The 14,473-nt window shown below is 44.9% G+C and overlaps 1 protein-coding gene across 8 annotated transcripts in view; it reads right to left on the reverse strand.

The window, feature by feature from the left end:
* Positions 1-284: 284 nt before the first annotated feature.
* LONP1 (lon peptidase 1, mitochondrial) overlaps positions 285-14,473 on the reverse strand; it is a 480,916-nt gene continuing 466,727 nt past the window's right edge. For 4 of the 8 annotated variants that reach the window (XM_069767865.1, XM_069767864.1, XM_069767866.1 and 1 more), the window contains 2 exons: positions 13,888-13,991; positions 1,121-1,431 (listed from right to left, as the gene is read on the reverse strand). In XM_069767865.1, coding sequence (XP_069623966.1) covers positions 1,254-1,431; positions 13,888-13,991 — 282 coding nt within the window. In that variant the 3' untranslated portion in view covers positions 1,121-1,253. Of the gene's footprint in view, positions 599-1,120; positions 1,432-13,887; positions 13,992-14,473 lie in introns of those variants that run through there. The other 4 variants (XM_069767869.1, XM_069767870.1, XM_069767867.1 and 1 more) reach the window with 1 other exon arrangement.

The raw sequence follows: 14,473 nt of genomic DNA on the forward strand, positions 1-14,473 counted from the left end.
AAAGATTATTATTATAATCACTGGGATATGTCTAAACATTTTAGAGTTATTATCACATAAAGTGACAGCATTTAAATATTTGCCCTAGTCAGGAAGGTGAAACTAGGCTTCAGCATACAGGAGTTAAGGTTGTAGATTATTGATGGGGAATACTCAAGAGGATTTATTTAAACATGACTGACATCTGTTTGGGGATTCCACCTAAATCTTCTGTATGCATGTGGGCTAAATCTGCCAACATTAATTCATAGATAAGAGGAAAAAAAACGCATGCTCAAGTTAGATATAGTAAAATCATTTTAATAATTACATCACTAAACAAATACCATATTTACTAAGTCAAAAAGTAAAGTAATCCATAATTGATATTGGCTGTGTAGCAACTATAGAAAGCTAGCTATTCCAGGAGATGATGCCGAAATGGAAAATTTAATGGAATTGGCAGAGGTCAGAGTACTGGAAAGACAATATCATAAATTTCATCATAGTGTTCAACAAAATGCACTTCTAGCCCTTCGGTAATGAAATTGGCTAGATCATAGTAATCTTTCTTGTTTTCTGAAGGAAGAATGATACATGAAACACCTGCTCTTTTAGCCTGGAATAAAAAAGAAAGAATATTATGTGGGTTGTAAATAGAACTTCATAAGCACTAATAGAACCTGTCACCAGAAATAATATTATTAACCTGTAGATATGGGGTTAATCTGCAGGTTAATAGTGTTATTATGCTGCCTGGTGCCCGCACTTCGGTTACTTTCACATTTAAGGTAGAATCCGCAGCGTTTAATCCGCAACCTGAAACGCACGATAAACCGCATGCAAATGCGTGCAAACGCAGCGTTTTTTTTAGATGCATAAGGTAACGCATGTGGTAAAAAAAACGCTGCGTTTGCACGCTTTTTCATGCGTTTTGCATGTGTTTGCGTTTTCTGTGCGCATGGTGGAAAATTTAACAGGAGAAAAATCTAGATAAACAGACAACGCCAATGGGACTACAGTGGGCGTGTATTATGGGATATCTTTATATAGACCCTTGGACTGCTGAAATCTACAGATTTTGCTACTGTGTCCTGTGTCATGATGGATCTTCGCATGGAGAGCTTTTATTTCAACCTGGATTTAAGTATCAAGCGGTTTCTTGCCTGTGCGTTTGCTTGCGAGCAACAAAGAAATAGAGAGCGACATTGAAGGACATGGCAAAGGCGTTTTTGGAGCCACCCAATTATTGAACTCTGGGAGAGCCGTGGAGCCTACCATACGCTATATGGCGAGCTTATTGCCAACCCGGACATATACCCGGAATATACCAACCCGGAATATATGCCAACCCGGAATATACCAGGAGGTCTCAAGAATCTTTTCGGGATTTGCTTGGTCATTTCCAAGGAGCCATCCGACGACAGGACACCCAGCTCCGTAGAGCGATTCCTGCAGAGGAACATCTCCTGGTCACATTAAGGTACGTAATAATTATAAACAAATGCCAGTCATAAATATTGTTGATCTGCCATGTATTATCTGTATTTTCCTTTATGTCTATAGCTAAACACCACCATAAATAGAATTGTTTGTAATTTTTTTTTTAAATTATTTTATTTCAGATTCCTGGCTACCGGGAGAGAGCTTATCATCGCTCCACTTTCAGTACTGGCTTGGAATTTCCACCTTGTCTGGAAAAGTTGCGGACACCTGTCGGGCTTTGTGGAACATTCTGCGGGATGAATTTATCCCCCTACCCACCACCGACATGTGGATGGAAATTGCTGAAAAATTCAGGAGTGTGTGTGATTTCCCCAACTGTTTGGGAGCAGTGGATGGAAAGCACATACACATTATCAAACCCGCCAGAACTGGATCTGAGCACTTCAACTACAAAAAATATTTTTCTGTAGTGCTCATGGCAATAGCAGATGTGGACTGTCGCTTTATCGACGTGGACATTGGAGCTTTTGGCTGTGGCAACGACTCCCAGACTTTCAAGAATTCGGATATGGGCCAACGTGTGCATGGCAAAAATTTTAATTTTCCCCTGCCACAACCTCTCCCCAACACTTAAGGCCCACCGATGCCATTTGCTATGGTTGGGGATGAGGCCTTTCAGATGTGTAAAAACCAACTGAAGCCATATTCCAGTCGGGACTTGAACCACACTAAAAGGATTTATAACTAACTATACTGGGCAGCACGGTGGTGCAGTGGTTAGCACTACAACCTTGCAGCGCTGGGGTCCTGGGTTCTAATCCCACCCAGGACAACATCTGCAAAGAGTTTGTATGTTCTCTCCGTGTTTGCGTGGGTTTCCTCTGGGCACTCCGGTTTCCTCCCACATTCCAAAGACATACTGATAGGGATACTAGATTGTGAGCCCCATCGGGGACAGTGATGTTGATGTGCAAAACTGTAAAGCGCTGCGGAATATGTTAGCGCTATATAAAAATAAAGATTATTATTATTATAACTACAGGGCCCGAAGAACAGTGGAGTGTACTTTTGGGATGCTTGTCTCAAAATGGCGCATTCTTGAGACAGCCAATAATCTAAAAATGGAGACAGTCGATGAGGTGGTCAAAGCGTGTGTGGTTCTCCACAATTACATAATGGCGAAGGAGCTACCCACCATTGCACTGGATGAACCAGTTGCAAACCCATTGCCAGATTACCAGCATCACCCGCTGCGGTCAACTGTTGAAGTTGACCACATGCGGAACCAATTTCTTGCCTATTTTGTTTCTGACATCAGACGTGTGGCATGGCAAGATAACATTGTGTAAAATGTGCTGTTGGGTTTGGGTCTGTACCAGTTATGTTTTAAATGTTACTAATATTTTTTGTTAATAAACAACGTGTTTTGATACCTGTACGGAGTCTCCTATGTCTTTCCTCTAAAAACCACTTAGGTTGCCAGTGGTAAGGTAGTTGATGTCATTACATACTGATTCTGCTCTGCAGAATCTATTGGACGCAGACTGAAGAGACAATGGAGGTATAATACAAAGCAGATCTATACTCACCAATCATGTGTGAGAAATAGTGACTTCATGAACACAAAACCCAGCCTCATTAATTCGCTATTTCTGACACCTATCCAGGTGAGTATAGATATGCCTTGTATGACCGCCATCGTCTCTTCAGTTTGTGTGAAATAGATTACGTAGACTGAAGAGAAAATGGAGGTTATACAAAGCAGATCTCTACTCACCAGGTCAGGTGTAATAAATAATGAGTTTTTTGACACATGACCTGTTGAGTATAGTTCTGCTTTGTATTACCACCATTGTCTCTTCAGTCTGCGACACAGATTAAGCACACTGAAGAGATTATGGAGAAAATACAAGTAATATTATTTTTGGACAGCTCATAGCTCCATACCAAACACACAAAGCTGCAGTGTTGTACTTAATAACTACTGGAGCTATGAGGTGGCAAAAAAAGAAAGTGTACGACGCAGTGTGTTTATTCGGCGCACGCTGTGTGTTGCTGGCTGCGAAATACACAAATAACCAAACAGTATTGGGGCAAAAAACATTTACATTTATTTATAAACCACAAAAAAACAAAAACAAATTAACTGCGCCTGCTTGGCGTAGAGTGACGGAAATGGGGTGTGTGTAGCTGTGAGGCCTGGTTAACTGTCGACGACGCAGAGGTTGCAGGAGAAGGGGCAATTAAAGTAGTGGGGTCTGGGAGTTCAGGGATGGTGCTAGATGCATGAGAAGGCAAACACACACTGGAAGGGTGAGAGAAACCTGACATCACAGACATAATGGGAGGTGAGGGGGGAGGAATAGCGATAGTCCGCTTTTTGTTTGTTTTCCTTTCCCTTTTTGTGAACGGCGCTGCGGTCTGGGGAGCCTCAGGGGGCTCATTTCTTGCAGCCTTGTCATAGTGGCCGACCTGTCAGGGTCCGTGTGCCGCTGCTGCTGCATGGTTGTGGTGGTGGGGGACGGCCATGCAAGTGTCCGGCTGCTGGATGGTGGTGGTGCAGAAGGCCATGCCAGGGTCCTGCTGCTGCATGGTGGTGGTGGGGAAGGCCATTCCAGGGTCCAGCTGCTGCTGCATGGTGGTGGTGCGAAAGGCCATGCCAGGGTCTTGCTGCTGCATGGTGGCGGGGGTGAGGAAGGCCGTGCCAGGGTCCGACTACTGCTGCTGTATGGTGGTGGTGCAGAAAGCCATTCCAGGGTCCGGGTACTGCTGTTACTGCATGGTGGTGGCAGTGGAGGATGTCCAAGCAGGAGCAGCAGTTGGCATGGTGGTGGCAGTGGGCTGTCCAACAGCACTCGGCATGGTGGTGGCGCTGTAGTGGTGTCCGGCAGTGCTTGGAATGGTGGTGGCCGTGCAGTGGTATGCAGCAGAGCTCGGCATTAAGGTCAAGCGTGACAGTGTTGGCACAGGTGGAAATGCCACCACTGGCTGCTGAAAAGACCGACTCTGCTGCATAGCCTGCACGTAAGCAGCATTGCAGGTCTGCATGACACTAAGCTGGAGATCAGGAGTAAAATTTTCCGACATGCCCTTCTCTATTTGATTGAAAAAAATGATGTGTTGGCCTCTGGAGGTCGGCTTTCACTTGGTCAAGGCTTCTGGTGACTTCCTGGATAAGTGTATTCATATGGTTTATGGCACTATCCAGTCTGTCGCCCATCGCCTTGAGTCCATCATGAAAGACCGAGCTCAAGTGCAAAAACTCGAGCATGTGTGACCTGTCCGAGGTCCTCTGACGCTGCCGGGAAGAGCCCCCAAAAAAGAGGCAGAGGACTGGGACAGTGGAACACCACACCTGATGGATCAGCCTCCTGGTCTCCAGTCTGAGTTGCAGGCCCACTTGCTGCAGCGTTGCTGGATGGCTGGGATGGGTCCGTGGCTGATTGATGAGGTACCGCTCCAGAACCAGAAGGACCGTCTCAAAAATGCCAGGATATGGTGATATTTTTGTATTTTTGGATCCTTGCTCCAGAACCACTAGGAACCCGGCTCTCTTGACGTAGGTCCTTGTTGCAGCGATACTTCATCGAATGCCAACCTGTTCTGACTTTGAGCACTGTTGAAAAAAAAAATTATGGTTAGACAATGCACTTTTGGCCGTGATCACACAACTTTCTGGAATTTCTCTCATCACACACAGTTGTGTGATCCCGGCCAAGGTCACTGTTGCATCACACCACATTGCAATACTTACTAAATGCCTTGCGGACCTGAGCCGGGGTCACCTCATTCCATAGCCGCCGGATCGTCACGTTGTCCGAGTGCTGCAGAACCTGGGTGTCCCACAACGGGACTCGCTCATGGACCAGGGAGATGAGGATGTCATTGTCAATGAGGTCCTCATCCCGTTCTGGAACCTAGAAAATAAATAAATACATTAATGTTTGAGACATTAACATAAGGAAAAGAAAGAAAACAACCGAGATAGAAAACAGGCAAGAATATTCAAAGTCTCTAAGAAAAAAAAAAAGGAGTCAAGAAGAAAAAGAACAAAGAAAGAGCAAAGTAAAGAAATTAACAGTGAAGAATAGTAAAATCAGGATACAATAAGCAGAGTACAATCAGTCAGGTATACTTACACGCCGCCTTGCCACATGACCGTGTCCACGCTGCTCCTGCTGGGCCTGTGCCGCAGTTGAAGAACTGTTCTGAAAAAAAAAAAAAATTTGACACGTGTAGATGTGACAGAGAATACTTACCGATCTGAAGAGGTGAGTACTCACTTCACTTTCATTTCCACCTTGTGCAGGCCCAAGATATTGCTCCTCCTCAGGAGAAAACTAAATTCTGATGCATGCAGCAAGAAAAAAATACAGAAATTATTAGGACATATAGAGACAGAAAAAAGAAAATAAAGACATTGGCTTTGATACTCACATTGTTCAGAGTGTTGATTCCTCCCAGGTTCTTTCAAGCGTCTGCTCTGCTTCCCAGTCTGCTGAGTAGTGACCTGCAAATGCCCACTCCCTCTTTTTATCAGTCTGTGTGGGGGGTGCAGGGGCGACGTTATCATGGGGTAAGTTGAGCCCTTTGCTTCAGGCGGCAGTCATCACTGAAAGACAGGGGGCGGTGGAGCGGCGGTCAGAACACCTGCTGCCGACTCTCCATAATCCGACATTTGCTGTCACTAGTGCGGTGCGTGCGCCCCTGCTCACAACCCACGGTGTGCAATATCAGCAGGTCATCCCTGCACCCGCAGAGCAGCACACCACATATTGGCTACTCAGTGCAAACAGGACCTGTGATGAGGTCATAGGAGGTGTCATATGATCGGGACCTACATGGATTGCAGGACTCTGCTGTGCTGGTTGCCATGGTAAGTGTGTGTACGAGGTGTATGGAGCAGAGCCGTGTGTGTATGAGGTGTATGGAGCGGAGCCGTGTGTGTATGAGGTTTATGGAGCGGAGCCGTGTGTGTATGAGGTGTATGGAGCGGAGCTGAATGTGTACGTGGTGTATGGAGCGGAGCCGGGTGTGTATGAGGTGTACGGAGCAGAGCCGTGTGTGTATTAGGTGCACGGAGCGGAGCCGTGTGTGGATGAGGTGTATGGGGTGGAGCTGAATGTGCACAAGGTGTACAGAGCGGAGCTGTTTGTGTATGAGGTGTACGGCACAGAGCCAGGTGTGTATGAGGTGTACGGAGCAGAGCCGGGTGTGTATGAGGTGTACAGAGCGGAGCTGCATGTGTATGAGGTGTACGGAGTGGAGCCAGGTGTGCATAAGGTGTATGGAGCGAAGCCAGGTGTGTATGAGGTGTATGGAGCAGAGCCGGGTGTGTGCGAGGTGTACAGAGTGGAGCCGTGTGTGCAAGGTGTACGGAGCAAAGCCGCGTGTGTAGGAGTAACTATGTGTGGCCATTATACAGTATGGAGCATCATGTGTGGCCATTATACAGTATGGAGCATCATGTGTGGCCATTATACAGTATGGAGCATCATGTGTGGCCATTATACAGTATGGAGCACTATGTGTGGCCATTATTCAGTATGGAGCACTGTGTAGCCATTATACAGTATTGAGCATAATGTGTGGCTATTACACAGTATGGAGCATCATGTGTGACCACTATACAGTATGGAGCATTATGCGTGCCCATTATACAGTATGGAGCACTGTGTGGCCATTATACAGTATTGAGCATAATGTGTGACCATTATACAGTATGGAGCATCATGTGTGACCATTATACAGTATGGAGCATCATGTGGGGCTCATACTGTATGGAGCAATGTATGGGGCTCATTATACTGTATGGAGCAATATATGGGGCATGTTATTCTGTATGGGGCGCTGTGCGGTGCCCACAATACTGTATGGAGCAATATATGGGGCTCATTATACTGTATGGAGGACTACACTGTCTGATTTATGACCTATTTTAGAATGTACAATAGTTATCACTCATGTAATGTATGGGGGGACTGTATATGAGATGGAGCCCTATAGGGGGGCTGTACTGTATATGTTTGGGGGAGGCGCCATTTTGAAGTTCGTCTCAGGCAGCAGTGTGACTAGGTTCACCCCTGGGGGGGTGGCTAATCAGTGTCTGGACAGGTTTTCCTGTGGTAAAATGCATGCGTTCACAAATGCAAACAAATGCATGTGCTTGCGAACTAATGCGTTCACATAGACTGTAATGCATTTTTTCGACGCATTCCTTCCGCTAACAACCGCATACGTTTCGAGGCGGCAAATTGACACCTCTGAAATTATAACATGAAGTAATGCGTCGTCAAATGCGGCAAAACGCAACCTATCACAGGCATCTGCGTCCCTAATGTTAAAGATAGGAATACACAACGCATGCGGATGTATGCGTCCAAAACGCTGCAGACACAACCACAAATGTGAAACCAGCCTTAGCCAAACACTGCGAGGAGAAAATTAAAGGGTATCTGTCACCCCAAAAATCGAAGATGAGCTGCGGCCACCGGCATCAGGGGCTTATCAACAGCATTCTGTAATGCTGTAGATAAGCTCCCGATGTATCCTGAAAGATGAGAAAAAGAGTTTAGAATATACTCACCCAGGGGCGGTCCTGCTGCGGTCCGGGTCCGATGGGCGTCGCGGTCCGGGGTCTCCTATCTTCTTACGATCACGTCCTCTTCTTGTCTTCACACCGCGGCTCCGGCGCAGGCGTACTATGTCTGCCCTGTTGAGGACAGAACAAAGTACTGAAGTGCGTAGGGCCTCTCTGACCTTTCCCGGCGCAGGCGCACTGCAGTACTTTGTTCTGTCCTCAACAGGGTAGACAAAGTACGCCTGCGCCGCGACGTGAAGACCAGAAGAGGATATCATGGAATGAAGATAGCCGGACCTGAGACACCTATCGGACCGGACCGCAGCAGGGAACGGCCCTGGGTGAGTATAATTTAACCTCTTTTTCTCCTCTTTCAGGTAACATCGGGGGCTTATCTACAGCATTACAGAATGCTGTAGATAAGCCCCTGATGACAGTGAGCTTACCTCACCATCGATTTTGGGGGTGACAATTCCCTTTTAAGGAATTCCGAGTGCGCCTGTTTATCCTCGGGAGTAGTTCAATATGAATCAGTTGTCAGATTCCCTTTAGGCTATGTGAACATGTTGAGGATTTCCTGCGGATCCGCACCAGCTTTTTCCACGCAGAGACGCTGCAGATCCACAAGTGATTCACAGTACAATGTAAATCAATGGGGAAAAAAAATTGCTGTGCTAATGGTGCGTAAAAATCTGCACCAAAAACTCTGCAGATTAAAATAGGACCATGTCAGTTCTTTTTGTGGATCTGCAGCATTTCTGCACCCATGGACTTCCATTTATTCAGTTAACTCTGCAGCAAAACCACAGGATCTGCGGAGCTGGGTGCGAGAAATGCTGCAGATCGGGAGAGGGAAGAGTGTGTGGGCGGAGACTGTGTGTGGGCGGAGCTGTGTGTGCAGCGAAGATGTGCGTGTCTGTGTGCGAGTGTTTGTGTGAGTCTGTGGTGGTCTGCGAGGCTGTGTGTGTCTGTGTGCGGGGGACTGCAGAGCTGTGCGGGAATGTGCGGAGGTATGCAGAGCTGTGCGGGGGTCAGCTAGAGCTGTTGTGACAGCTCTACAGGGGAGATTGTCGTGGGACACTCGTTATTAATTGGACTACGTCGGACAGGGAGTATACGGTTGGTTTATTATTTTTTTGCAGGCGATCGATGGCTTTGGGGAATTAGGCATGGTTGTAAGAATGGTGAAATTAATTATGTTAAAATACTTTTTTCTGGTTCTGTCTTTTTGTTGTAACTCTTTCACTATTATAGGATTAGTAACAGATAGGTGTCTTATTGATGCCTCTCCATTACTAACCAGGCTTGATGTCACCTTACAATACAAAGGTGATATTAACCCCTTATTACCCCATATGCCACCGCTACAGGGCAGTGTATGCCTGTGACTAAACGCATTGCACCGGGTGCCATTTAGCGTTGACTTTATTTATTGTAGTTTTTTGTGCCCAACCTTGCTGTGTTTTTTCTCTAGTTCTATTTTTGAGGCATCTATGTATACACATTGACATGATTTTATATGAATTTCTATTGTGAAATAAAATTATTGTAATTTTTCTATACACTCCTTGTGCCATCAATGTATTTTTGTTGGCTTTGAGTATATACTCTGTTACGTGCTGTATGTTATATGTTCTGTAAGTTTTTTTTTTTACTACTGAACACAGCCATTGTATAACGGGACTGCTTTCCCATCATCGACAATGCTGTCACTGTGAGCATTCATTGCTGGATGGGAGAAGTAATCCTATCAGATAATGGATACCTACACAGACACGCACACACAGACACACACAGGGACGCACGCACACACACACAGACACATACAGAGACACACATACAGACCTGCGCGCGCACACACACAGATTCACACAGACACTGGCACACACACACACTGCGCGCACACGCACACTCTTCCCCTATGTATGCGCAGCGTATACCTGCGTACCTATCCATATGCGTCTTGCGTACATATATTTAACATTGTGTACGCAGGGACATGCGTTAACATGTAGATGCGTACGCATGTGTCATTTCACGGTGTGCGGCGAACAAAACATTTTGCATTTTTTGAGGTGTCAATTTAGCGCATGCAGATGAGGGCGTCAAAACAATCCATTACTGTCTACGGGAATGCATTGGAACGCAAGGATGGACATACGTACGCATGCGTTCGATACGCATGTGTACTTCGCACTAATCATCAGGAAATTATGTCACCACCTGCAAAATCCCTGATGTATAAAAGGGGGTCTTTAGACAGGTAGTCCATTACTCTGGATGCAAGCAAAAGACACTGGACAAGACTCTGGATGTAAGTATAGAAGCTTTGCAAATGTATGTCTGTCTCTCACTACACTCTGTACTTACGTTTTGTTTTCTGTTTCTTCTAGACTGTTTTTTTCCTGTCCTGGACTCCTTGCCTGACTTGCACATTCCTTTCCGTGGTTACCTGTTGATTGCTCCTGTGGCCCTGTGTAAATATGAGTGTGTGTACTATGTTGCTGTGCCCAGTCTCACTCTCTGCCTAGTTCCACACCCTTCGTCACTTTGTGTCTTATGTTTTCCCTTTTTTTCCTTGTAGACTGCGGTGCTGCTGTCCCCGTGTTGAGCTGCTTTTCCACTGTGGTGCTGCAGTCCCAGTGCTGTGCTGCCTGCTGTGCTGTTAGACTGCTGCATGTAATGTAAGTATTGGCCTTCCATTTTTATTTTTTATTTTTTTGCTTAAATTACATTGTGTTTGTCTCTTTTAAACAAGTTCAATTTTTCTTATCTGTTCTTTTCTGTAGTGTTTCACTTGACTGCTGCCTGCTCTTCAAACATGTCCTCCAGTGAAGACCAGACTGCTTCCCAAGGTGGACGTGACACTGATTATGTAATCACATTTGATATACTGATTGGTATGTATTGACTGGCAATACTAAACATGTGGTAAATCAATCATGTATTTTCTTTACCGAAATCTTCCAGTGCGGAGGAGCAGGCGCAGTCAAGTGGAAAATAATCTTCCCAGGGATGTCGGGTTTAAATTCGTGAGGAGTAAAGATGGGGTGTAAGTATTTTTTTCATTATCAGACTTGTAATTGGATTTTTTTTCAGTTTTGCATATTTAAAACTGTAGTACTTACGGTAATTTTTTTTTCTTATTTTATTTGATCTATAGGTTCAACAATGTGAGGAAGGTCAACATGTTATTGAAAATGACCTATTCATTCCACTGTTCAAGACCGTGTATCATTGTGGAACCCCCATGATCGTAATCATTCTCAGTATTGATTCGACAACTCTGGGGAGAAGTGGCCAAATCACTGTTGGATGATTGGGACCATGCAAGGACAAAAGTCAGAAAGTATTTCAATGTGGTCTCTGTTTTGCAGTAAATGTTGTTGTCTTTTTTTACAATTAATTTTTTTTTCTTCCCCCTTCACAGTGAAGCGACTAAAAGTTTGTTGGCGTTCGATGAAGGATCGCTTCAGTAAGGATATCAGACTGGAGATGCGGGTTAAAAGTGGTGCTGCTCTAAAGCTTTCGAAGTATAAATATAATCGTATGCTGTCTTTTCGGAGGCCTGCGCTTGCTCAGCGAACGCAAGTATCTTTTCTGTTGTACGACTATTATATAAACTTTAAAAAAAATTTAGTAATGTTTTTCTTTTATTTTCCACACAGAACCTAGAGTAGCACTATAGAACCTGGATCTTCCTTTGTTGGAGCGGCCCCTCATCGACCAGCCAACGAACAGTCCCAATCATCCACCAGCGATGTAGCAACCAGGCAGGTTTCGCAGGCTGGGGAACAGGCAGCCGGTCCATCAGGTTTTCCCCCCTGCCACTGCTTTTGTTGGGACTTCTCATCAGTGGCAGAGGGCCTGGGAGAGTCATGCCCGAGTTTATTCGCTTAAGCTCGGTCTTCCAGGATAGGATGAAGGTGATTGGAGATAGACTGGACAGTGGGTTCACTCATGTGAACACAGTTTTCCAGGATGTCTACAGGCGCCTTGACCGCCTGGAAGCTGACCTTCAGAGACCAGCGAGACATTTTTTTTTCAGCAATAGAGCGGGGCAAGTCGGAAAACCTTACACCTGAACTCCAGCTGAACGTCATGCAGGCCTGCCAGGCTGCTTACAGCCAGGCATTACAGCAGCAGTCCCGAAGCTATCACCCGCATGTCGGATTTCACCAGCATCAACAAGCACAGCATCATTGGCCTGTTTCCCCAGTTCACAACTACACCACACTCCAGAGTGCAACAGCCCTGCAGCAAGCAGCATCCACCATGCTCCAGAGTGCAGCATCCACCACGCTCCAGAGTGCAGCACCCCTGCAGCAAACAGCATCCACCTCGCTCGAATTAAACACCTTTGCAGGAAGCAGCATCAACCATGCTGCACAGTCAAGCACCATGCGCTGCTACAGAGGCCAAAACTCCCACTCATACAAAGAAACTCAGAAAGACTCCCACTATTGACTACACGCAGCACCAATAGACCAAGAGCAAGAAATGTCAGCCAAGAATGGTCCTACTACCTCCACCCTCACCTCCCATTGTGCCTCTTTTGTCTAATATGTCAACCTTCCCTTGGTTGTCTCCCTTCCAATTTGTCTTTCCCTTCCCACAGTTCAACTCACAATGTGTCCAGTCCCATACATGAGCATAACCTTCAATTAATTGCCCCTTCCCCTGTAACCCCTTCATCATCAAATGTTACTCAATCATCTCAGCTCAATACCCCCAAGGTCCACAATATATCACCATCATACAGACCCCCAAATATAAAACCCATTGTTTGAGGTTAAACAAAATTTTTATTTTGTTTACACAATCTCTGATTTCTTTGTCTCTTTATGTGAAAACACACGTGTGTATTGTATTGTTGAGTCAAGTTGTAACGGGTGTTTAACTGGAGGTGTTTTATTAGTAGTAAAGTCAGCAAACATATAACATTTACTTGAAGTGTATTAAACCATATCGTCTTGCCATGCAAGAAATCCAATATCCGAAACAAAGCAGCAAACTTATCCCTCATGTGGGCAACTTCCACTGGTTTGTCAAGTTCTAATTGTAGTCACTCTTTTGCCAGACTGTAATTGTGCATAACAACACATGCTTTGACCACATCATCAATTGTCTGTTTTTAGATTGATTAATATTTCCAAAATGCACCATTTTGATGCCAACAAACCAAAGGCACACTCCACAGTTCTTCTTGCCCTTGTCAGTCGGTAGTTGAAAACCCTTTTGGTGTGATTCAAGTCCCGACTCGAGCACGGTTTTATGTGGTTGGCACACATTTGAAATGCCTCATCCCCAACCACAGCAAACAGCATTGGAGGTCCTTCTTTGTTAGGAAAAGGTTATGGCGGAGGAAAATTAAAATTATTACCATACAAACGTTGTCCCATGTCAGAGTTTTTCAAAGTCTGTGAGTCGTTTCCGCAACAAAATGAGCCAACGTCAACGGCGACAAATCGACACTCAGCATCTGCAATCACCATGAGAACAATCAGAAAGTATTTTTTACAATTGAAATACTCGGATCCACTTCCAGCAGGTTTCAGAATCCGAATACGTTTGCCGTCCACAGCCCCCACACAGCTAGGAAAATTACAAATTTCATTGAATTTTCCTGCATTTTTCAGCCAGAGTTCAGTTGTGGATTGGGGGATGAATTCTGCACGAAGAATGTCACATAATGCAAGGCAGGTGTCTCCAACAACCTCAGAAAGGGTGAATACTCCAATCCGGAATTGGAAATGTAGAAGATCTTAAGGTCTCTCCGGTAGCCAGGAATGTGATGAACAGAAAATGGTGGAAAAAAAAATCAGTACATGGCTTTTCTAACAATAATACAAATGTTGTGTTTATTTTTCAAAATTATGTACCTCGGGGTCACCAACAGACGTTCCTCAGCAGGAATTGTTCTACGTACTTGCATGTCCTGCCTGGTGATGGATCCTCGCACACGTTGCATCAATTCATGGAAGCTCTGTTCAGACATCCTCATGTATTAGAAAAACTACTCCGGGTTTTCACGAGATATTGGATTTTTTATTTACTGCTGATTTAATGGTATTTACTAAAGGGGTCAATGGTCACAGGAATCTCTGGTGGAGTCTTTACGCTGCTCTACATTATCACCCTGTGTAACCATATAGTGAACCAAGAAACCCATGGAATACTCAGATGAGCAGTAGGAGAAAATTAGAAACAATGACCATTTTTGATCTGATGCTAAGTCCTCTTTAAAGAGCACTTAAGTGAATTTCTGTAATTCATGTCACCCCACTTACCAGTCAGGCACAGCACCCAGTTTAGCAACATTTTTGCTCAGAGAACTCCTTTAAAGAGGCACTCCAGTTATAACCAATTAAGTATTTTTCAAACAAAATAAAATCCCTGACTATAACAAGCATGATATTGCAGCATGTTTAGGAAATGTAACAGAATTGCTATATTTTACATGGAGAA

This window comes from Ranitomeya imitator, chromosome 1 (assembly GCF_032444005.1).
Source record: "Ranitomeya imitator isolate aRanImi1 chromosome 1, aRanImi1.pri, whole genome shotgun sequence".
Classification (NCBI taxonomy): Eukaryota; Metazoa; Chordata; class Amphibia; order Anura; family Dendrobatidae; genus Ranitomeya; species Ranitomeya imitator.